The sequence below is a fragment of the Strix uralensis genome, chromosome 9, assembly GCF_047716275.1.
Source record: "Strix uralensis isolate ZFMK-TIS-50842 chromosome 9, bStrUra1, whole genome shotgun sequence".
Taxonomy (NCBI): domain Eukaryota; kingdom Metazoa; phylum Chordata; class Aves; order Strigiformes; family Strigidae; genus Strix; species Strix uralensis.
In genome coordinates, this window is record NC_133980.1 from 13,154,559 (window position 1) to 13,178,849 (window position 24,291).

Below are 24,291 nucleotides of genomic sequence, written 5' to 3' on the forward strand. Positions count from 1 at the left end.
TTAAAGGTGCTGGGACATTCCTACACTAAATTTTGTAGAGTCTAATTTGTTATACAGCGTGTCCTAACACTGGCCACTGAGATACTTAGGCTTCACACACATGAATGTCAGAAGTAGGTGCGGTCGCACAGGACACAGACACTCACCTGACCTTCATCTCCATGTACCTCAGCTATCTCAAAAGGAACAACAATGATAATACGCTTTCCACCACTTGCTTGCCAGGTATATTTGGAAACACAGATTTATGATGAAGAGGCATGGCCTCTAAGCAAACTGTAATCCCCTCACCGCAGCTCCATCAACAGTCTTGGGCCAAGTGATTGCTTGATCACACAGTGAGGGATAATTCACAACTTTCCTAGCAGGTATACTTAGCTTTATATATTTAGAGTCTGAGGTCTCTAAAGCAGGTTTTGGGCCTTTTATTGGGGTTTCCATGTGCCTGTCTCAGTGACCTCTTTTCAGCCACAACCTTTTGGGGCAATTGCAGTACAAACACAGGTGAGGATTCTGGTAAGAGTAGACAGGCAGGGAGTTTGCTTAGCTGTCACCCCTGGAATGGCTGCTATAGCTTTGTGGCATTAACTCTTCCAGAGATTACCTGTAGTCAGATATTGGTACCAAACTTGCTTCCCAAGTGATGCTTCTTCTTTATCCTTTTTTGCATTAATAAATATATGCTTAAGTTTGATGTTTTTTCCAGTGCTAAAGACCTTTCCTTCATCAGAAATGTGAAGGGAATAATCTCCTTTTATTTTCAATTGGATTAAATTCAGCAGAGAGCTTGGGAACCCATCTTCTCTGCAGCATTGTCTCTTATCAGGAAATGGCTTAATCGTGAAAGACATCACGTACCTCAGCTTCATGCTTTACGCTGACTCAGGCTGGATCCTGTTACAAGGTGGAGAGTGAGGAGAGAGTTTCTTTGATTAACAGATTCTTCACTTAATCTTGTTCTTCTTTCTTATTTACTTTGCTCTTTGTTTGGTTATTTCCTAGGACTGTGGTGGCCTCCTGTCTGAAGGGGACAATCAGGGCTGTTACCCTCTGGATGGGCACATCCTTTGCAAGACCTGCAACTCTGCTCGGATCCAGGCTCTGACTGCCAAGGCCAGCACTGATCTCTGAGTATCGACTGTGACCCTCCCCAGGATGCCTGTTGGGGGATATTGCACAAGCTTTGCATGATTTCTTTCCAGCCTAGGGTCTGAATCTCTGTTCTTTTAAAAAAAAAAAAAAAGTAAAACTGGAGGGCCTTGGAACAAGAGGGCAGTTCAAGGGGCTGTGTTCAGACTGTCCGTGACAGGCACCTAATTTAGACATGACTTTCAGGAGGGCAGCGAGTGAGTCAGACCACCTGCTCTCTCTGCAGCCGATGGAGATGAGTGGTCACAGAACCTAAGTTAGCCGCCTGTAGAAGGAGGTCTGAACATGATCTTAACTGTATTTCTGTTTGATTCCTGTCTTTTAAGTACATGAAGGTAGTTGGTGAAAGGTGGTTGAGATAGTTCTTTCTCCCAAGTTATTCTGCGAACCTGACCAACTCTCACTGAAGTCATGGGGAGCTTCCCTTTGACTTCAGTAGGATCCGGATCACCAGCAGAACTAGGTCCACTGCCTTAGAATGTGTGAGAGCAGACCCAGCACTCCTCTCATCACAACACAAACAATGCAGCTTCAACTGTACTGCACCTAAGAGTGTAGGTGTGACCTTGTATCCTTGGGACACAGATTTGTTATCTACATCTTTTTTCATAGGCTCTTACTTGTCTCCATTCCCTTCCAGTTAATAGGGCTTTTTCTTTTTCTTATGAAATTATATTTTGCTATTGCATAAATTTATTCAGTAGCGATGCTTCCAATTCACAATGTATGAGCAATCACAGAAAGATGTGAGCTTGCACACACTATACACTACACACACACACTACACACACACACACAATGTGCTTTTGATTTACCAGAGGTATAAGCCAATCATGTCCATTGAGAAGGTCTTTTAAGGATGTGGGGCTGGAAACACATTTTTAAAATCCCAGTGGTTAAAAAAAAAAAACTACGTAGAACTGCAGTGCGAAGCGATGCTCAAAAAAATCTTACGCCACTCTCTCACACAGCCCGTTCTAGTGGGACCACTGGCAGTGTTGGTTTCTGGGTAGACATTTAAGCAGTAGAGTCTTGTTCCATCTCCTGTTAATTGCAGTGGGAGGATTTTCCTTCAACTGTTAACAGGGATTGAATCAAGCCTTGGGATATACATTTCAGGGATGTTAACACACATGATCTGGAGTTCTCATTAAAAAAATTAAGGATCTTATTTGAACAACAGCAAAAAGGATCCTACTAAATACATGCAGTTGTTCAGATTTTATCTTAAGCTAAAGAAGGTATTAAACCCTTCTCTATGCCATTCCAAAAAGTACACTTTTTTTTTTTTCTTTCATTTTCATCCCAGCCTCTTATAATTTTTCTCTGGTGAAATGTCATTGCAGAAGGGTGCTGGGCCAGCAGCAGCATTTTCATCTTCGATCCAGAATTAATGCATATGCCAAGGTAAATAAAAGCTGGGCACAGATAATCTTTTTTTCTCATGTTGGTGGGGTTTTTTTTTTAGTTCGGTTAATTAAAAAAAAAACCTTAAAAATTAGAAATCCACAGCATTCTAAGCAGCTATAATATTCTTGTTCATGAAACCCATAATAACTAAGGTGCAAATTACATAGTGAGGGAGTAATTTTCATATCACTGAATTGACATTAATATCTTATTTGCAGATGTAATCAAAGAAAATACCTTTCTTTGCACTTAAATTAAGAAGCAGAACTGAAACAGTTGCAGGCTGATTGACCATATAAGTGACAAACTGGCACTTCTCAAGAGTAAGTTATAAGAATTTTTTTCATGCACCCACTGAAAAACAATAAGAATGTGGTGCTTTCATCTTTATTCTCTTTAACAGAAGCCTGGTATAATTATACCCACTAATGCTGAAAAGTTAGATGAGCTAGACCGATAGGAAACAAAGAGGAAAAATTGAGATACTCACTGCAGCTCCTGCAAATGATGCATTTCCTTTCAGTTTAGCACTAACCTTTGTGGAAGAGTACTGTGAAATTTAATAGCTTTAACTGTATACAGTAAATTCAAATAGAGAAATACCAGTCTGAAACCTCTGTTCCTTACACGGTTTATATGTTGGCAAACTCCATCAGTGTCAGGGAAGTTTCCCAAAATTCACAGCTCAGAATGAATCCTTCTTTGTAGAAGGGTGGCATCATTAAGCAAAAGAAATCCTTCTCCACCACAGTGGCTGTGCCGAAGCAGTTTGCCTTTTTATACTAGATTTTTACCCTGGCCTTCAAGAATTTTACCGCCTCAGACATAAACAGATTTTTTTTTTCACCGTGACTCCTGCCAGGTTCCATCTGGGCTCCTGCTCCCTGAACTATGGCACGTAAGGTACTTCTGAGCTCGCTTCTTTACTTGCAGTCTGCACCACCACTAGTCAAAAACACCTCGCAACCATTGAGCAAATCCATTTTGAACTAGCCTTATGAAAACAAGCAAGGTCAGAGCTGGGATTGCTAACACCATTATATCCCTGTGGAGGATTTTACATCTCTGCAAGCACAGGGAAGGACATAATGCACTCAGGTGCAGAATAAGCCATTCATGGGGCAGCAAACATAACTCTGATCTTCCTTATTCTTGTTAGTGTTAAATCCAGTGGCTGATGAGACTCTCCTCAATAACACTGGGGTAATTGATGGAAATGAGCTATTGTGCCTTCATGCAGAATGTGGCCTAGACTAAGGAGGACAGAAGTCCAGAGCCTCTGGGCCTTTTATGGCCCTGCCATAGGCTGGACTTGGAGCTAGTCATATGGGTTCTTGTCTTCTGCCCTCTGCACGAGAGGGCGTCTTTCCAACTTCCCAGGAACGTTATGGGAATTAAACTAATCACAGATTGGCCAAAACTACTGATTTTTGGAGTTCTGTCTTCTCTTTCCAGAAAATTTTGCTGGTATGTAGGTTTGGGATTTCAGCCCATTTCAAAGCTAAGGGGCAGCCAGGAGATCTAGATCTGAATCCTCTGGGATATTAGGGTGCTGTGGTGAGTTGGGCTGGCATGCAGAGAGGTGAGAGCCAAACTTTTCAAACATTAAATACTCCATGGATGGACGATGTTTGACAAAGATTCAGCAGTGTTGATATTTGAGGTACTGTGGCTAATTTCTAGACCTGACACATCTGGGCAAAGGTACTGTCATGTTTTTGTTTTCACCCCTGAAACACCAAAGCCATCTGCCTGTTGGAAGGAGTGAGTGTCCAAATCACTCTTCTTTATTTTCTGTAATGCGTGTGGTTTTGGCTTCTAAAATGGCTATAAATATATTTGGAAGATACTGCATAAATGTATATACATCACAGAGGCTCTCATCACCCGCATGTGTATGGAAATCTCCCCTCTGATGCTTTGGGATTTAATTAGCAAATGTTGGTGGACTTATCTCAATTGCACTGCAATTAAGAACCACTGGGATATTGCTTCATCACAGTCTTTGTCACATATTTATAATATAGCCTGTTTTATCTGTTCCAAAGAAGGAGTCTTTTTGCCAAAGAGACCTTGCTTTTTTTAAGGTGGACTTCTTAGCCATTATAAAAAGTCACGTTGTCTGTGGCTGTGGTAATGTCTAAACTGTTCCTTTCAGAAAGAATTGGAAGATCACACAGACACTTCTGTTCAAGTTTGCAGCTTTTGCTTGTGCTGCTTTGGCTTTGTCTAGCATTTATTGGCAAGTAGGGCCTGATCCTGTGATTTGTGTGGCCAGAGAGGGCCCAGGAGGGTCCAGGATCAGGTTCTAATTTAGCAAAATGTTTAAGACCCTGGAGTTTGTTTAAGCACAGGCTTAAAGCCATTGCATGGTGTGACATAAGCCATGGGTCTACAGTCATTTATATCAGACTGATTCTGTATCACCCAGTCATAGGTAGGATGTGGGCACAGTCAGATTTCTGTCAAATTACCCAGAACACATGAAATGGCTCCTGTGTCGCTCTTATGCCAACTGCAGGAGGGCACACACTGGCTGATCCAACATAACATTTGGACAACAGCAGGATGAGTTATTGCAAGATCAGTGCTTCATGTCAGGTGGCTGTGGCAGTTTCCATATGTCAAAAGTAGCCCTACAGCCAGATTTACTGTATCTTTGAACCATGGCTTTAAAACTGTCTACTTAAACTTTCTCCAGAAGATTGGGTTGCCTTGGTTACAGCCCAATCCTTAAGCATATCCCCAAGGCTAACACTAGTATTTTGTGAATGTGATGGTTTTATTGTCACTTATTTTAATCATTGCCTGAACGTTGCTTTTAAAAACAGAAAGCAACACCATTGCCTTAGCCTGTCAGATAATGCACCTTTAATTTTGTTTTTGGGTTTTTTTGATACTTTAATTCTTATCACGGTTGCAAAACACTTGGGTAATGACTTAATCATAGAGGTGTGGGAGTACCAAAGTGTTTACCATAGTGAACTCTACATAATAACGTTCATCCTGACGGCAGGAGCAAGACTTTCATGAGACACAGGCCTTAAGTTGACTTTCTGCCTGTCAGCAAAATGTTCCTGAAAAGAATGAGAAAAAGGAGTCTTTTAGAGAAATGTTGGTTGTTGAAGAGAATATGCAACAAGTCATACTGAAATCTCTTTGGACCTGTTACGGCTCCTGCCTGGTCATGGTCAGGAAAGCCTAGCTTGGGTTTGATAAATGCTGGTTCCTTTTGATTTTGAGAAAGTGAGGGATAACAGGAGCCAAGAGAAGGTCCTTGAGGGAAATACTGTGTCTTTGCCCTCCTTCAGCATCAAAGATAAATGTTAGACACCCGCTGCTTCAGCTGAATGGCTCAGAAAGGATTTGAGTTTATAACTGGTTTCTATTGCTACCTGGTTCCTGCAGTTGGTTCATCATGTTGATTTGCTATTTGTTCACCAAGCTGGGTCGACTACACCTTATATAGACTTCAGTACTGTAATCAGAGAGAGATGTGCTGAAGAATCTCACTGTGGTGAAATTCCTATGAAAAAACACTAGTGATGGTAATTGAGAGTTTGTTGCCAAAGGATAGCAGGAACTACTTAGTAGTATCTAGGGGTTAGTAAAGTACAAACTAAGAGAGAGCTGTGAGAACACTATTTCCAGTTAGAGCTGGTCACAATTTTTTACTCTAAATTATGTGATGTCAGAAGGGACATTTTTTAAAATGAGAAATTCTTTCTTTTTGCAATGTGATCCACAAGAGGTGGAGTGGTTTTTTTGCTATTGTAAATAAAACCATATTGAATTTTTATCTAAATAAATTTCAAAATTGTTAACAAATATTTTCATTTCTCAAAAACCCATGTTATCTTTCTGTTTTTTGTAGTTGTTGGGTTTCTTCTGCTAGTAAATTAACATTTTTGTGATGATTTTGAAAACTTCTTTGGATAAAAATTCTATTTAAAAACAAGCACATGTGTTCTTGGGAAACAGTTCAGTACTGGACCTGGTGAAATAAAAAAGCTTTGAAACTTTTCACAAGACATTTTTTCCCTATTTTTAACCAGTTTTGCTAATTTTGAAGTCACTGTTTCCTTTGTTAGAACAATCCAAATAATGTGACTCTTAAAATAACAGTGTTACTTCTGTTGGGTTCATTTTTCTTTCCCATCTTAAAGCCATGGAGTGGCTGGCTATGGGAAGTGCCAGGGTCTTTTTCTGTGGCAATTACAATTTTATTCTTTGGGGTTTTTTTTCCCCTGAAATTATTGAAGAATATAAGTATATTATGGCAACTACCATGAAGATCAAGAGATACTGTTTGAACTTGATCTTCACATACCCTTCTGGGCTTGGGAATGCCATTTCTCCTTAAACATTTCTAGAAATACTACCTGGCTTCCTCAGCATTTCAAGTTTGAATTTGCAACAGTCGATTGCCCGACTGGCATTTGGAGCATGAGAGAGAGTAGACTTTAAACTTGTGGAATTGTAACATTTACCTAGCATCTAAAAATCTAAGAGTAAAACCATAACCTCGGTAGGTTTCCTGGTGGACGTTGAGGAACAGCTCTCATTTCAGCCTGGAAATTCTCCGTTGTGATCTGAAAAAACTAAGCTCAAACACTTGCAGACTGCTCTGGCATATGCACTCACACACACACATAAGGTGGTTGTGGGGCTACAACTCAGTAGAAATGCAGGCCGCGATATTGAGCACTGCTACTTACACCCCACTGGGCTTTATTCCTGGCTATGTGTTCCTGGTCTCTTTGGCTTCATGTTACATGGGGAAGCAATGGGGGTGATCTCTGGTATCAGGAGCATTCAGTTCAAACTTTGGGGTTTTTTTAAATTGTGCTGTTTGTCCACATTTCTCATCATACCTAGATCTTTCAGAAAATGAAGAAGGAAACAGAAGCCCCAGGTGGTGCCATTACCTTTACATTTCCAGGGGCTAGAGTCCCTCACCGGGAACAGGGCACTTGGGGTGTCTCTACTTTTTTGCCTCTGCCTCCCTTTGTTTGCAAGCAGCTCTCTTACCCATTTTTTCCATTTGCTCAACGTGCACCCAGCTTTGCAATGAAGATGGTATGTTACTTACTTCACAGAGGTATTGTGAGTCTTAGCTAGTAGCTGGAAGAACTTTTCCAGATCTTTAATCAAGTAGTTTTGTGCATCCATAGTATCAGTGGCCTGCCACATGGATATCAAAGAAAATTATTATAATTATTGCTTTTAAAATGATTATGAAATTGTGCCTTACTTTTTCAGTCATATTTAAACATGTAATTTAGAACCACATGATTGCAGGGATTGATCGTGAAGAAATTTGTTTGAAGGATATTTTGTTTGTTTTTAAACAATTTTTTCTCCAAAACCAAATTTATTAGTTTTTCCTCTTTTATTTTTTCCTCCAGTTTTATTCCTTTAATATGTTTCTGTAGAAGGGCAAGCAGAATTTGCATTCATGACAGACAGAAGATTTTATTTGGACTTGTATGTGGAGCTTTCATTTTCTTTTATGTTCCTTCGGGAAAATTCCTCTCTGCCCGGTTACTCATACTTAGATGTCTTTAAATGCAGGCTGACCAGTGAGGGTTTTTTGTTGTTGTTTAATTTAGTGTGTGGTTTGCTTTGTGTTTGGTTTTTTTTTTAATTAACCAGATACCGGGTACTGGGGAGGCATTGCACATTAATGCAGAATGTTAATGCTAATTTTCATAGAAAAGACAAAATTAGAGTCTTTCCCTGTCTCCAGTGCAGTTTTGTTACTGTTTTGTGTACAACACTAACATTAAGCCAGACTGTAAAGGCAAAATACTCAGAGTGACCTACTTCCATTCACCAGCAAGAATCCTTTGTCAGCTGACTCCTGTTTGTTTGTTCATTTTTAAATGTCGGATTACAGAACGACCATCTCCTAAAGATGAAAGAAAACAGTGTTTTCATGTGCAGGAAATTTGGGGTTGCAGTAACAGAACATTTTCTTTGTGAATTTGGATGTCATGGTGTTTTAAGCTCCTGCCTGGAGCCTAAATCAATTTGGCCTCTCATCCAGTTCATCTCACTGGTGCTCCTAAAAGGCTGCAGCCCTGCAAAAGCTCATGCAGCATTTTTGGCTGCTTTCCCTTGCTCCCATTTGGTACATATTTGCACAATTTAACTGAGCTTTTCTTTCTGCTGAAGGTCAGATGCAAGCGATACGAAACACTAAACTTTATAAACAAGCAAAGCCATTTCAACCACAGCATTTTGGACTAGAATGGATTTTTAGGTGGCGCACTGTCTGCTGGCCTTTGGAGAGGGGATCCTGAGACTACATTGGACTGGAACAGGATGCAAAGCCACAAGCCTTGGTTATTTTAATAAACTACTTACTGTAATCCAGCTACACAGTTTCAGCCTCACACTTCAGAAGAAGCTTCCAGCAGCAATGCACGTACAGGCACTTTCTCTCTTGCAGAAAGTGAAACTTTCCCAACCAGAGTAAATTTAACCTATTGCATAAGATGCTGGAAGTTGTTTTTTTTCCTTGGGATCCTCGCTGTAACCTCTATGTGCAGAGGATGAATAGCTTTTTTTTTCCCCCCCTCTTTTTTTTTTTTGACAAGATTAGATGTTGCATATTGATGAGCTAGCATTTCAAAGGTCCGTGGGGCTTTGGAACGTATTAAGAATCTCTGAAGTTTAATATTCACCATGTTTTAAATATTCAGAAGGAAAAATCTGCATAAAATGGCTTTTGATAAATACGTTCTAGGGATTTTTCTTTCTATCTTACGCAAGTGGTGTGGGGATTGTGGCTGTGCCAGTTTTGTTCCAAAGTGTCTTTTGTTTCAGTGTTTCAGGACCATTTTGATCCCATTTGTATGCCCAGTGCTTGTCATGAAGTCTTTTATGGTTTCTACTAGAACTGTACAGCAGGCAGGTGGATGTGACCAAAGCAAAGGCACAGCTGAGCATTGTAACTCCTGAGTGTCTGCTTGATTGCTCCCCTCCTTATGACAGCTGGGCACATTCAGCCTCTTTCCACACCTGCTCTTTGTGATGCAGGTTGGGATTAGTCCAGTGGTCAGGCCTGGCCAAGATCTTTCTGCAAAGGTGCTCTACACCAGTGGGGATTTGAGAATGGAGAGGGCAAGATCCTGGGTGCAGGAGCAAAGCAAAGTGCCATTCAGTGCATCTCGGATCTCACAGGGCAGTTTCCCCTTCCTTGGATGTCCCTCTTTGGTAAGAGTCTCAACAGTAAAAGAAGTGCTTTTAGGAGAAATCCTCCCTTGGGGATACCCTGTTTCCCATACTGTTGAAAATACAATTGAAGCTTTAGATGAGATCAGTTATGGGCTACAAACATGCAGCTATTTTACTGTATTATTAACTCTCTTGTTTGCTTTACCCTTGATGTCCGATGGTACATACCATGGTGCGCAGGACCACTTATTTGGTTCTGTTCACACACAGTCTTGACTTTGTCATGCCAGTCCCTGTTGAATCAGTGCCTGGTACTTGTTCTCAGGACCGCTCTGGCTTGGGCCAAGGGCATCTCATGCTCCTATGCAAAAGGTGGTGCTTTCAGGTTTTGGCTTACAAATAACGCAGCCCTTTCAAACTCACCTTTCCCCTCTCATGTATTCCTGACAGAAGTAGGATTTTAAATATTTCATAGCATTCTTCTTTCTTCTTCCTTTTTGCCAGATGCCTTGAAAACATTGTCAGATTACGATCTGGGTGGGGGGTTTTCAGGATCGATTTCCTTTCCTTCTTGATTGCATGGTGTAAGTTTGCAATGAGGGTTTGTCCTTTTTTTTTCTTTTTTTTTTTTTTTTTTTTTTACTGTCTGACAGAACAGATGCCTTCAGTTTATGCAGAGAAAGATTGTCTATGATTAGAGCTAATCCAGGATGGCAGGATTGGACCCCCACAGTGAAAGCTAGAAAAGTGATTGCAAAAGTATTTTGTTTCTCCTTTATTAATTACACAGGAAGTTTCCACCGAAGGCTCATGTAGCACAACTGGCCTATGTAATAAGTAGCAGGGCCTGTAATTACAGTCTGTCTTCTGATCCTATCTGTGCTCTGACTTTCTAGGTACTGCAGTTCTATTTACATCTGTGTCTTTGTCACCTTTTAAATTTTTGATTGGTCACTGAGGGAAGTAGAGCACAAGCGTGCGCCCTGCGGAGGTGCAGTGAGTCTGAATGAGGGAGTCATCCTCCTTCTCAGGTATCCACCTGGTTTGGGACATGGAACAGAGCACGAGGAACAGGGGGGGTGGATTTTACCAGCTGTGCAGCGGAGGGAGTGGGCTGCATGCCAACTGGGTGTCTTTCAAGATCTTGGAGTCTTTGTAGGACTGGAAATTTGAACCTTTACAGGTCTTAACTAGTGTACTATCCTGTGAGGGAGTTTATATATCAGCATTTCTTTGTTCAGAGCAGTTTCTACAGGATTTGACCTTTCTTTTCTGTAAGATTCGGGGGTTTATGGTTGCAAAGAGATTCTTCCACATATGGCATGAGGAGGAAGATGGCTTTTGGTATCATGCAGAGAAGCTGGGCTAGAAATCCTGGTATCAGTGTGTAAAGCAAGAGTAACTTGAGTGGAAGGGGGAAGGCAGTGATTTACATCTGGTTTGGTACTAGATTCACCAGCTCTGAGCACCAGCCTCAGGCAGATCAGCTCACTGGGGTGTCAATCCTGAGACCTAGCAATAAGTAAATGAGCTCCTTGTGAAAGTGTTTGGTGCTGGTCACTCTGGCAATAATCTCTCGTCTCACTGGAAATGTGCACTAAAGTTAAGGTAAAACTACAGAATGGTGATCCCCAGTGTTTTTCTTCAAGGCATACTCCCAGTGCTATGTTTGATCAAGAGGAACAAAAGCCATTGTGCAAATACTATACTCTATGCAAAATACATTAACAGTCCACTATGGATACTTTTAATGTCCATTAAACTGTTAGACGAATTGTCCCTTTTGTGAAGCTTGCACTGTTATTTAATTATTTTTGGTCTGACTTCTGTTTAAAAAAAAAACCCTCAATTATTTTAATTTTTTTTTCTATCTCTACTTCTAAGAAAGTTGATGCTTTAAAGGAAAAAAAACCTTAGTTTCAAACATGGGTTTTTCAGGCTTCGAAATTAATAATTTCTACACCTGACCCAGTTCCTGCAGCTGCCAAAAAAGAAAAGAGAAAGCTATTTAAATTTCTCATAGAACCATTTATCTCTTAAAATATGCCAAGGCAATTTGAGGTGGGGGTGGAGACTCAGCTATTTATCTCAGCAGCTTGATTTTTCTCTTTATGTTTCTAACTGTCAGGGGAAAAAAAAAAAAACGGTAGGGAGCTATTCTTGGGCTATTATTGATGTATTGTGTTGCCATTATGCAGGATGTCTGCTTTGCTATATACGGAAGGACATTAATAATAGCCATCTACCCTGCCCCCATCCTCGGTTCCTCTTTGGGAAGATACGGTTTAAACTGGAGCATCTGCTGTGTTCAGATTGCTGCTCCCTCCTCCCCTTACCCCAATTCATTCCCAAACTAGTTTTGGGAACAGGGCTAAGGGAATAAGGAGACAGGTTATATTTGCCATTTTTCTGCCTACTTGTGTGGTTGCTCCAGGCAAGTCATTTCCATGCCATGTACCTGTCTACCCTCTTCCTTCCCGTGTATTGCCCCTCCTTTCATTTTAAGTTCATCAGTGCAAAAAAACCCCTTTCTCACTGTCTTTTTCTCACAGGGACTGGCTGGCAGAACGGGCTCAGCAACAGACCTCTGATTTGTTATTACCTAACATTTAATATCCAGAAACATTGGTTTCATTATATTCCATAAGTAGGAAAATGTATTCCTGTTCCCGTCCCTCCTACCCCAGGCTTAAAACATCATTGTGAAATTTAAAGAGTCAGTCCACTTGTTTAAAGACTCAGATGCTTGTTTTATTTTTGGAAGCAGAGTGTATGGTGAACAGGAATAGTTTGATGTGTAAAAAATAGCCCCACTTCAGCATTCCCCTGAAGTGCGGGAAGTCCTGTCTCCGCAGGTCTGTGCCAGCAGCATGAGAGTCCAGAGAGCAAAGCTGACTTGAATACGAAAAAGAACTGGCCTGCCCCATTTCATCTGTGAGAAGAGAGAGGTGAAAATAATAAATGTAGCAAAAAATAAAGGGCATAATTGCTCTGAGTTTTTTTTTTTTTTTAATGGATGTTCCTACATCACATGCTAATTTTGTTCCATAGAAGCTTTGCTTATTCAGCATTTCTTATAGTCAGGACCATGTGCTTTTTCCTGGTGTCATTATTTTTATTCATTGTTTGTTGTGTCCTAATCTTGCTCTATATGGTGTGGAGCCATTTTGGTTTGGGCACTGAATTAAAACAAAGTTAGGAGTTCTGTCTAGGAAAGCTGACCTAGAGTTTAGGACCAGAAAATGCAATCGGAATATTTTCCAGTTCTGATATAGGGAGGTTTTCCAAATATGAATTCTAGATGGAAGGAATGCCTTCATTTGGGAAAGTGCTCAGATTTCAAAGTGAAAAGGAGATGGCCATTCAATATAGTTTCTTTTTATTGTCTTCCTCCGCGGTGGCCAAGGAGAAAAATGCCATCCTCTGAAGTGTTCCCTAAAGTAGAGCCAGAGCCCAGCACTTCCTCTGCAAACATTTGCTCCAGCTCCAGCTTGCCACACTGCTGCAGCATGGGAGCGAAGAAGGCCTGCTAACGAAGCAAGGTCCACCTCATCCTCTCCATAGGCAGGGTTGCTCCCCATGGTGAGTCTGTGTCTAGCCTAGGGCTTGGTCCTGCCTTCCTAGTGCAAGTATTTTGCCAGAAACAGGTGTTTTCTCTCTGCCATTAGCTATGGGATTGTGTGCAATGATTTGGATTTGCAGGGAGGGAGGAGAAGATCCTGTTTCCATTAGGCTGCCTTTGTGTTCATGTTTCATTCAGGGCTGTATGAGATAAGAGCAGTTTGCACTGAAATGCACAACTGGAGGTTGTGGCTTGTGTTTCGACTATGTTGAGATGGTATCCATTGAAAATACAGGACTGGGGCACTTTTTTACATCTGCCAGTGGTTTACTGACAGGTCTGTATGGGTTGGAAACCCATTTTGGTTTGGCAAATGGACATTTTCTGCCTTGTCCCCTGAACCTGGTCTAGTTCTTTGCTTTATCAACCTACAAAGTAGTATTTCTGATGTGCCTAATGCCTGAGTAGCTAAGCACCTGACAAGCATCTAAGCAGAACAGCCAGCAAGTTGGAGAGTAGGCTATTAACATAGCTGCCTTTACAGAAAGTGTATTCCACTTCCTTCACTATGTGCCTTTTCAGAGACCTGTGGTGCTCCTTTATGAGCAGCAGAGAAATAGCCCTAGTGCTGAGCAGGGATGGGAACTATGAGAATGATGTAGAAGAGAAGCAAGAGGTTAATTTTGTCGTTTTGCTTAACACACCTCACTGTCTAGTAGGCAAAGGTTCCATAGCAGAGGTACTTGGGTGTATCTTCTCAAACGTATCTATCTTATCAGAACTCCAGAGTCAGTCATATCTGGAGATTTTGTTTGCTTAATATTGTCTTTTATAAGCTCTCCACTATTCATTTTTTATATAATGTTAGAAGAGAAAATTTGAAGGTGAACCAAAGGCTGGGTGTTTGATTGGTGCTACTGTATTAAAAAGGCTGATGTGCTCTCACTTTCAGTCCCCAAAATCATGTTTTAGGAAACTTTTCAGAGAGGAAATGCAAGGTTTATTGGAAATGCAGCAAAGGGAAAGGTTTGATTTTTTTGATGCTCAGTACTTCACCACTGTGACCTCCTCTGCTGTCCCTCTGGAGAGTGAGGACTGAGTATTGGTAGAGGTATGGACAGAGCAGTTATGCTTGGACTTTCTCATGATCTTGCTAGACAGGGTCTGCCTAGGTAACACTTCAACTTCCTTAAGGGTCCTATAGTTTCCCATGCCACAGCTTGTGTTGTGGACCATCAGAGAGACTGGAGGGCAGCCTCCAGTGCCTTCCCTCCAGTTAGTCAGCTGAGAGACTGGGAGTACTAATTCTGCAGTTTTGGTAATGGCAGTTTCCAGCTCAGAACAAACAGCAGAGGTTTGTTGTGTTTCAGAACCTCATCTGTTACATTGGCTTTACCTGTGGGCTAATACAAGGGGGTCTGAACCACACATGGGTCATTCCAGAAGGATTCCTCTTGGCTAAATACCCCACGGCAAACCCCCTGAGGGCTGGGAGATTAGTTTAGCTCTTTCGAACTGCACTGAGGAAGTGCCCCCAGGAATGTATTTGCCCTATGTAGCTGCTATGCTTTGGCCTATCCCTGCCAACTGTAGACCTGTCTGCTCTAGGGTTCACCGGTGATGATATTTATTGGATGTGAAGTAATTCATTGTGGATGACTAGGCCAGGTTTGAGGTGGTATTTCAGGTTTATGGTTGCTGTGGGTTTAGCCCTTGAGATAGAGAAGGTTTTGCATTGTTGCCTTTGTTGTAGTTGGGAGGGGAGTGTGTCTGACCACACTTCTCCTTGTCCTGCAGCAGCAGGCAGAGGCTCTCAGTGGTATGGGAAGCATCTTCCTTTTAAATGTGAATCACTAGCCTAGGTATCTGGGCAAGAAAGAGGCACAAGGAGGCATTCCCTACGTGAGGGATGCCTTCTGCTGCACACTCCATGCCCTCAGATCCTAATGAAGTAACATTACTTGAGCTTTTAGGACTGGTCTCCCATCTGTCAGAGCTTGGGGGTACCAGTTTTACCCCTTGCTGAGCACAAGCACTACACAAGTCTGTGAGGGGCCCAATCCTGCTGCCATTGGAGTTTTCCCAAATCCTGTGAGTTGCTGAGTGCATCTCCTGTGAGCTGCTGAGTAGCCTCTCTTGTCACTGAACCCATCAGGCCACTTGTCCTTCACTGACTACTTCCACAGGGCTTTGAGGGCACTCAGGAAATGCAATCAGCACCTTAGAGGATTGGTCCACTAGGTAATATATGAAGTTTTTTCTCTGGTAACTTGTGTGCATGAATTGAAAACCATTTATTCCAGTTTGTTCTGAGGACAGATGCAGCATATACACATTTTCTATATTTATAAATATATATAGATATATATATTTTGTTCTCAGCTAGTTACCTCTTCTAAACTGCATTTTTCAGAGCAACCGGCATATATTTTTTATTCAACACGTAAAATGACTTTTTACAGTAAGAGAATGAAAGCTGTTCTAAGCATGTGTTTTCTGTATTTTTATTACGCATTATCCAATTATATTGAGATGTATTTTCCTCTTTGCTCTGCTCTTCCAGTTGTTATCCTTTTTATCAGTTATGCTTTTCTAATGTTTTGTAAGGGAAAACAAATATGCAAAATCGCCAGATGCCTTTTTTCTTTGCAGAAGAAGTATCACAAATGCTTTTTTATTACATTTTACCAATCCAATAAACTCCTTATAAATTTCATTTTTGTTTGCTAGCGTGTGAAATTATTTTTTCAAGTCGAATGGTATTTACTTTCTCCCAACCTCCACCTGCAATTACGCTTCATATCCTCCATCTGTTTCTCTCTCTTTTGGGTTCAAAATTTCACCGTGTGGCTCCTCAACATACTTAATTCAAGACCCTCTTTCACTATTGGGTGAAGCAAGGATGCTAGAAATATGTCACAAGAGAGGCAACCCCCTGCTTGTACTGGCCATCTCTTGACAAATTTTGCACTGTTCTTAAAAATGTGCATCTTTGCAGTAGGGAGCACTCCATTCCTAAACCATGAGGTAACCTGCAGAGGTGGGTTACATGCGGAGGTTGCCCACAAGTATTCTCAAATTTGAGTTGTGATCAGGTGCCAGCAGAGCCAAGCGCCTTGCTTTGCAGCTGACTGGAGGAACACTATTCAAACTAATATGGGGAGAGTAGAAAGAAGTGTGTTTTGCAAAGCCTATCTCTCTAGGAAGTTGTTTCTAGGTTGTCATTGCGGTAAATAATTGGGATTATTCCTGGTCCAGTAAATAATCTGGATTGTTCCCAGTCCAGTCCAATCTGCTTCAAAAATACTACTGATCACCACACAGCCTGACCCTCACCTCTCCAGTCAGAGAACCTGGCACAGCACCAAACCTTCACCGAATGCTTTCCCTGACTGAAACGCTTCAAGTGACGAGGAATCCATTGTATCCTGGTCAGCTTTTCCAATGACTGTTTCTCACCTGCTAAATATCTGCACCTTCCTTATAGCCTCTGTTTTCCTACCCTCTCTATCCTTGGACCTTTTTCTAGAAGCCCTTTGCTCTCAGAAATCTCCTGTGCAGAACTTCACAGGCTGTCTCCAAGGTGGGATTCATCTTGATGAACTTTAGCAGCCTGGAAGACAGCTTTGTTGTCCAAGGTGGCCCTCTTGTCAGTGGAGAAAGTCTGTCATCTTTAGGTGAGCAACTGACACAGGTTTGTTTTGTGTCTTTAAGGGTTAAATGAGATAATTACTGTCCTCCACATCAGCAAAAGTAGTTTTCTTAAAACAGTTTCTCACGGAGTTGTAGAAAGATCCCAAGGCACACAATACAGCTAAACCCATTCCCCATTTGTGACTCCCAACGAAATTTTATCTAGCATCCCCTTGAAGGCATCCACAGGTGGAGATCCCACAACCTTCCTTGGCAGTCCATTCCATAGCAGTGTTGTCTTTACCCTTGGACAGTCTTTCCTACTGTCCAGACTAAATATTCTTGGCTCCAAATTAAATGTCATACTTCCTCCAGTAAATATGAAGGACTTCTTCAGTAGGTTATGTGTTGTCAGGGGATGCTTTGTTAGCCATGGAAAGACGCGCAAGCAGCATCTTTGCTCCCAGCTCCTCCTCCCCTTCCCTGGGGGACTTTAGGAAGGGCCTGTGTTCTCCCTCAGGAAAGGACGAACTCTGCAGCTTGTTCCTACAGGACACGGGAGTCTTGACAGGATTTGTCTTGGCAGTAAAGGGAGTGTGATGGTGTAGGCTTTCAAGTCCATTCAAACTGCTATATAGTTTTCCAAACTCGATATTATTACTTCCTTTAGAGCACAAGGTATTTTTTCCTAAACTTGTTACGATGGAAAAGTTCCAGGGATATGTTGTCCACACACAAATCAAAATGCATTAGCAGGCCAGGGGCCAGAGGCAAGGGCCAAGGGTGGGGGAGCTATTAATTTGATAGTTTGGTGCTGCTTTTCTTGCAATCAAAGGCAATGAGAATCCTCTGCAGACAATGAAAGCTTTGGGAGTGAAGTGTATCTAAAACCCAGTTGCCAAGGCAAGCTGCACCAGGAGTTTAGGGCAGGATGGAGGTGGTGTAGACTATTTGGCAGCCCCACAGGTTGTTTTGTTGGTGATGTTCCTTGTCAAATGAAGAAGCAGTCGTACAGCTGCCTTTTCCTGATGCAGTGGCTGTCTCCAGCTGTGGCTACTGTAGATTTAACCACCTGGCTTTAAACAAGGATGGGTCTTGTATGTTTATCTTGAAGATATCTAGGCTAACTTGCTGTATGACTTCCTCTGTGTCACAAACGGAGTTTTATTACTGAGCAAGGATGACTTTTGCTTTCTAGTCAATTTTGAGAAGATTTGGGGGGCTTTGTAAGTTTCCTCAGGGGTTTTCAAAGCTGGGAAGAAACTTGCAAAACTGGGGAATCTGTCCACAGTGCTGGTCTTAGCAGGCAGTATTGGTGTTCTGGGCAGGATTCACCTCTTCCATCTCTTAATAGTTTGAGAGAGAAGAGTCCAATGCAAGCGAACTGCAGGGCTTCCTCTCTGCTAGATGGACACCTCCAAAGGGTCATTCCTCCAATGTCACTTAGACACCTTCTTCATGGCAGGGTGAACTGTTTTGTGGACATGCCTCTCTCACTCCATTAACTGACAAGAAGCTCTGAAAGACCAGCATAGACCAGACCTCTTGCTTTCAGAAAGCTGAAATTGGAGAAGATAAATGGTCACAGTGAGTGGGGTCTCTCACTGCTCTATTCCCCACAAAATATTTGGCCATTGGCCGGCTGCATCACACAGCACCACCTCCACTGCAAACACAAACAGGAAAAGGGGGGGAGAGGAATTTGGATGGGGCTGTGAGGAGAATTGCTGCTGCTGTCAGTGTCACCTGTCGCAACTTGCCAGGGTCGTGCAAGACAAAGTGCCCCAGCTCCTGTGACACAGAGGAGCTCCCTTCCCCAGAGAGCTCTCTGCCTCTGGTCTGCTGGACCAGATCCTGCACTCCTGCTGATGGTAAGTCAAAGTGGGGGAAGCCTACACGCCTTTTGCTGCTGAGAGTTTCTGGGGACAATGTTTTATTGATACTGAATCCACTTAAAATACACAAGGTCAGTCCTGGAGCGGAGCAGAGACGTAGCAACTGCTTTCAAAGTCCTAACTGCACCTCCATTGCGGGAGATGCACATGACGCTGTTTTCCACAAGGTAAGGAAAAAATAAATAGGCCCAGATCATTGCATAGCAGAATGGGCTGCTTTTTTATCTTGCAATATTGTTGATGTTGGACTGAATCTGCTGTCTTAAAGTATAAATATAAAGATGCTGCTAAATCATCACTATTTCAGCAACTAATTAAGGGGTAATGCTCATGGTGCAGCAGTATATGAGGCAATAAACGGCTTTGGCGGCTGATTAAACGCTGGCACCGAGGCATTTAATTACAGCAAAAGCCAATTACCATGCACATATTCCAACACCACGGACATTACTCCTGTTCTATGACAGAACAAGGAAAGGCAATAAGCCATGCTATAGAGATGTATAGTACAGGACTCTCTAGCTTTGCCAAAACCAGCACCCTTCCTCTCTGTTGGCTCTGAGATGGGGGCTCAGTCTCCATAGGGAAGGCTCAAAACAAGGTCACAGAGTGAAAATTCTTCATAATTTATAGGACTCATTTGGGATCTAGAAACAGAGCCAAATATTGTAGATCCTCCCCATACTAAGGTGCATTTGACCATTTGTAGAAAATAATATTCCCACACTCGGGTAACAGGTGCATTTAAAGCCTCACCTTAGTATACTTAGCATCGATGGGCATGGCAGTGGCACTGATGGAAGAGGTTATGCGTAGTCTTTTTTTTCTTTCAGTTATTGCATAGCAGAAAGCATAATCAGTTGCAAAACACCACATGCCATTCTTCAGCTAATTGATTTAAAAGCTGGAGTCTGATTTTCACAGGCTTTCAGCTCTTGCACCATCCATTTGACTTAACCAGCTCAGCACCTCTTCAAATTAAGCCCTCGCTCTCTTTAACCAGAAGTGAATTCTTCCTTTTGAAGGAGTTTCCTAGAGAAATTCTCTCTTAGAAAATCCTTGGCACGAAACCTTAGCCAGCCTTGGCATGCAAACCTGCCTCACGCTGGCATTAACAAGCCTCTTATTTAAATGTTGATGAGCTCTTTGCTGCCAGTTAGCAATGGGAAATGCAGTCTGTGTGTTAAACGAGAGCTGGGAATGGCTTCCAAATACCAAAATGTTTGTTAAACTCGCGGCCCACCTCTTCCCTCCTTGGGGGTGGGAAACTTCCCAGCAAATTGGCCCCATTTTGCACAGAAACTGCCAGGCAGGATCAGACCAAGGATCCCTCTCGTTCTGTGGCCCACGTGGGACTGACGCCAGAAGCACAGCTTCCCAGGACGCCCCACTGTACGGCTGGTGTGGCAGTCTGCCCCAGGGGACCTTTCTCCGACCCCCGTTAATTAGAGATGGTCTCACCTTGAAGACAGACTCCCCTCACCATAGTGTGCATTTGGGTTTACTTGTTTGCTTTTAACCTTTATCATTATACGATGGGTCTGGTGGCTGTTACCTGTACTGAGAGCTGATGAATTGCACCCCCAAACCTTTTTGGAGTCACGTGGTTCTCCACAGTGCTTTATAGAACTGCATTTCACAAACTGATTGTGATGTGATATATATATATTGAAATATCTCTTTAGCTAGACAGATACCCCCTAAAATTCAGCCTGAGGCTGTGGGAGCAGCTTCTATTTGCTTGCCATCCCATGGAGACCAAATGCCTTGTTGCCTCTAAACCAGGAACATCTCATATATGGTGGGGGCTCTTCTGTCCTTCTGGGACTCTAGCAGCGAGTCTGAGGTGAGTCAAAGGACAAGATTCAAATACTAAATGCCAGACAAGGGAGTCTCCCTGTATCCTCATGTTACCTTTGCTGCCTTCTGAAATCAACATTTACACCAGCCAAAGAACGTGAAATTCTTTCAGCTATCACTCACTTTTGGATGAATCCCAACTGTGCATATATACAATAGTCAGTTTCCTCAGTGTTTGAATGAACCAGAAGGGCTTTGTCTGCTATAGATGGGAGCTTTCAATCGCATTTATGGTACATTATATCAGGCTGAAATAGCATCTGTGAGGTCCTTAAACTGAACCACCATCAGATTTACAGCCACCGCAGAGGAGTTAGCAGACTGGCTCCAAAGAGCTATGAGCAGTAACCATATTCTCTTGAAATATTTGCTTTCTCTGCAAAGTTGACCTGAGGAAGAATGTGTTGTTCATTTGGAGATCTCAGTTTATTCATTTATTCGGAGAACGTCTTCACTTCAGAACGTAAATAGACGAGCTTCAGAGCTGAGAGCCAAAGACGTGCTTCTTGTCATTGCAGAGCTGGTGACAGCTGCTCAGACAGGGAGCTTCCCGTGGTATGTCCACACATCTGCAAGGTAAAACCTGGGGAATTTGAGTTGTCTGACATCATGGAATGAACAAAGCAGTTCAACTAAGCACAATCTTCCACTCAAACTTCTACCCAAAGGATGACCGGGACCTTGACTGAAACTCAGCAGACAGAACAGCAAATGCAAGCACTGACATGTTCACAGTTTTTAATCTCTCTGCTGCCTTGTAAAACACTTGAAACACCTTGGCAAGGCTGCAACAGCAGGGCCAAAATACGATGCAGCAAAAATCTCCCCGGGAGCCTTTTCTTGGGACACTTCCAGTCCGTTGGTCACCTGTGTTCTAATGCAGGCCGAACTCAGGGAAGTTATCCCACCTACCATCCTCACTGGAAACAGCTGAGGGAATGGCTGTTTGTTTTCAGTTGTCCTGGGGAAGTACAGGAAGCCAACTGAGATTGGGGAGGTTTTGCTTGATGCTGTGCAGACATGGTCAGTGACAGCCCATGCCTCAGACGCTCCCAGTCTAAGTAGGCAGGACACATGAAGCATGGGCAGCGCTGCCAGCTCAAGCTGCCAGAGCCCTGTGTTTATGTGACATTCTTGGCTTTCATTTAAAATAATAATAATCATAATAAAAAAAATCTGACCTGCTCAGTTGGAAATATGATCCCTAAAGAGTCAGAAACCACAAGGCCATTCAAAAAGGCCCATAATTCATATGTATATGCTTATAGCTCTTGATTTTTAAGCCAAAATCATGGTGTTTGGAGGCCCAACTCAAGACTTATGAATTCCTAGAGGCTGACAGTACCAAGTGGGGAAAGGGCAAAATTAGCACATGAGAAAAAAGAGAGTTGCCAAAGGTATGACGGCAGGTCAGTGGGAGAGCCAGGCCTCCTGCCTCCTCGCCCCATGTACTAGCCACATTGCCTGGCCTCCTTCCCCAAAGGAAATTAAGAGCCTTTAAAGCAATCCTGGCTATTTTTGTCTTGTGTTTCCATCTTCCTTTTGATGCTCTTATTTTCAGCAACACGCAGATCTTGCAGCATCCTGCTGCTCCCCATAGGATATTATTCCATCTCGGGGGCTCATGGCCATGGTACTGTGTGCTGATGACAGCTGTGGGAGTTTGCAAGTAGCTTAACATTTGCATGCCATGAATATGCAGCTCTGAGCATGGCCCAGTTCTCCATGCAGCCAGCCTGTGCATGTTTGCCAGGGATAGCAGCATCCTGCATGTGTCTAGATCCCAGGAGACACCAGTTCCTGGTGCCTTGGGTGACATTTTTGCATATCCTTGGCTGTTTATAATCACAAACATCTGGATAACCAGCTTTCTGTTCAGCACCCTGGGAAAACTGCACTTGCTTTTAATCACTGCAAAAATCAGGGTCTTCCTGGTTGAGTAGCAAGCATCCCTACCTGAGCCATTTCCAGGATCTGATTTCTGCCTGTGAGCAGAGCACAGAAACCTCCCGGCACACAGCACAGCGCTGGCCAAGGGCAGAGCCTGCCAGGGGCTCCTCTCCCTGTCACACCGACTTCTAATTTCTGTTTACACCAGCACAATGTCAAACATCGCAGCAGCAGCTCTGGCGGAAGGTGAGTCTGTTAGAACGGAGGTGTCGCTTCCTCTGCTGAGGCCTCTCTAATAACGCTAAGATGCTTTTCTAACTAATTAATTACAGGGCTTTGGCTGAGTCTCTTTAATGATTCCCATCTTCCTGCTGCTGCTCTGCAATCAGCACAACTTGCAGTGCTGTTCAGAGCAACACTGATGCCATCAGAGCATACGGATGAGCGATATGGGGTGGGGGGGATGGTTTTTTTAAGCCAGTCGTACTGTGAGCTGCTTGACTTTCTGCTCTCTGATGTACTTTCCCGGAGGAGAGGATAAAGATACAGTAGGCAGGTAGCTTTAGCAGGCCTTTAGCCCTGCCCAGGATTGCTGTCTCAAGGGAGAAGCTTATGCAGAGTGTAAACAGTTCTCACCTTCTCATTAAAAAGCCATAAGGTTCTCAGGGTCCAGTTGACTTGGTGGATCAGAAAAATTTGAAGCTGCAGTCTGGAAACTTTGCTCCTGGACCTTGAATATTGAGACTGGCTCTAGATAGAAGGGTCTGGTCAGAGTCAGTGCTCCAGCCCACCTATTATTTATGCTCTGATAGCACATAGTCATAGTCCATGGCCTTCCATGCTTGTACAAATCAAAAACTTGGGTCCAAATACTTGTAGACTCAGTAGGCAAAGACTACTGCATGGCTTGACCAGACTAGACCAGACTATATTATATGATAGCACAACTGTGCGTAGGGGTGATCTCCAGCTCCGAAGCCACATTAACTGCTGTTGCTACTTACTGACCACTTCATTAATTGGCTCTTCATACTGCAGTAGGAGCCACCTGCCCCAGTCCTGCCTAGTGCCTTACTGTAATGGCGATGACAATTCCTCACCTCAAAAAAATGATAAGCAGAGTAGAAAATGAAAGGCAGCAAGAGAAGGCAGCTAGGAGAGCAGCAAGTCAGCACAAAGGCAGAAGCCTCAGGAAACCAGCTCTTGAATGTCTGTGGGTCATTGCAGAGCAAGGTGTCAGGAAGAATTCGAAGGCAGACATGAAGGTGTCCTGTAAGGCTCATTCCGGTATTTTTCTGAGATAGATATGTGGGATGGAATAGGTACATTAAAATAAATTTTGGGTTGTTTTTTTCCATAAAGTTTTATTTTTTTACTTTTCAGTACTTCTAAATGTCTGTATAGGTACTCCGATTTCAATTCCTGTGGCATGAGCCAAACAGAGGAGATGAGATGAAGTTTTTGAGCTCTATAATTAACAGCTGGTCCCCTGAGCAGCAGAAGCAATCGAGTCTGCTTTGCTACGGATCTATGCCATATGTGGATTCTTTGCTAAGAAGCAGTGAATTCACTCTCCAGTCCTTTGCTTACAAAAGGCCTTACTGAGGTATTTCTCTCTGACAAAAACTTGCTGGAATTTAGTATCTTTAAGACCTCTCCACCCCCTTCCTTCCCCTCCCATCTGACAAGTGAAATTGGTGAAGGACTCCT

The 24,291-nt window shown here is 42.7% G+C and overlaps 1 protein-coding gene across 23 annotated transcripts in view; it reads left to right on the top strand.

Moving 5' to 3' along the window:
• LPP (LIM domain containing preferred translocation partner in lipoma) overlaps window positions 1-16,019 on the top strand; it is a 348,425-nt gene extending 332,406 nt beyond the window's left edge. For all 23 annotated transcript variants that reach the window (XM_074877369.1, XM_074877381.1, XM_074877366.1 and 20 more), the window contains one exon: window positions 1,003-16,019. In XM_074877369.1, coding sequence (XP_074733470.1) covers window positions 1,003-1,131 — 129 coding nt within the window. In that variant the 3' untranslated portion in view covers window positions 1,132-16,019. The remainder of the gene's footprint in view (window positions 1-1,002) is intronic.
• Window positions 16,020-24,291: the final 8,272 nt, after the last annotated feature.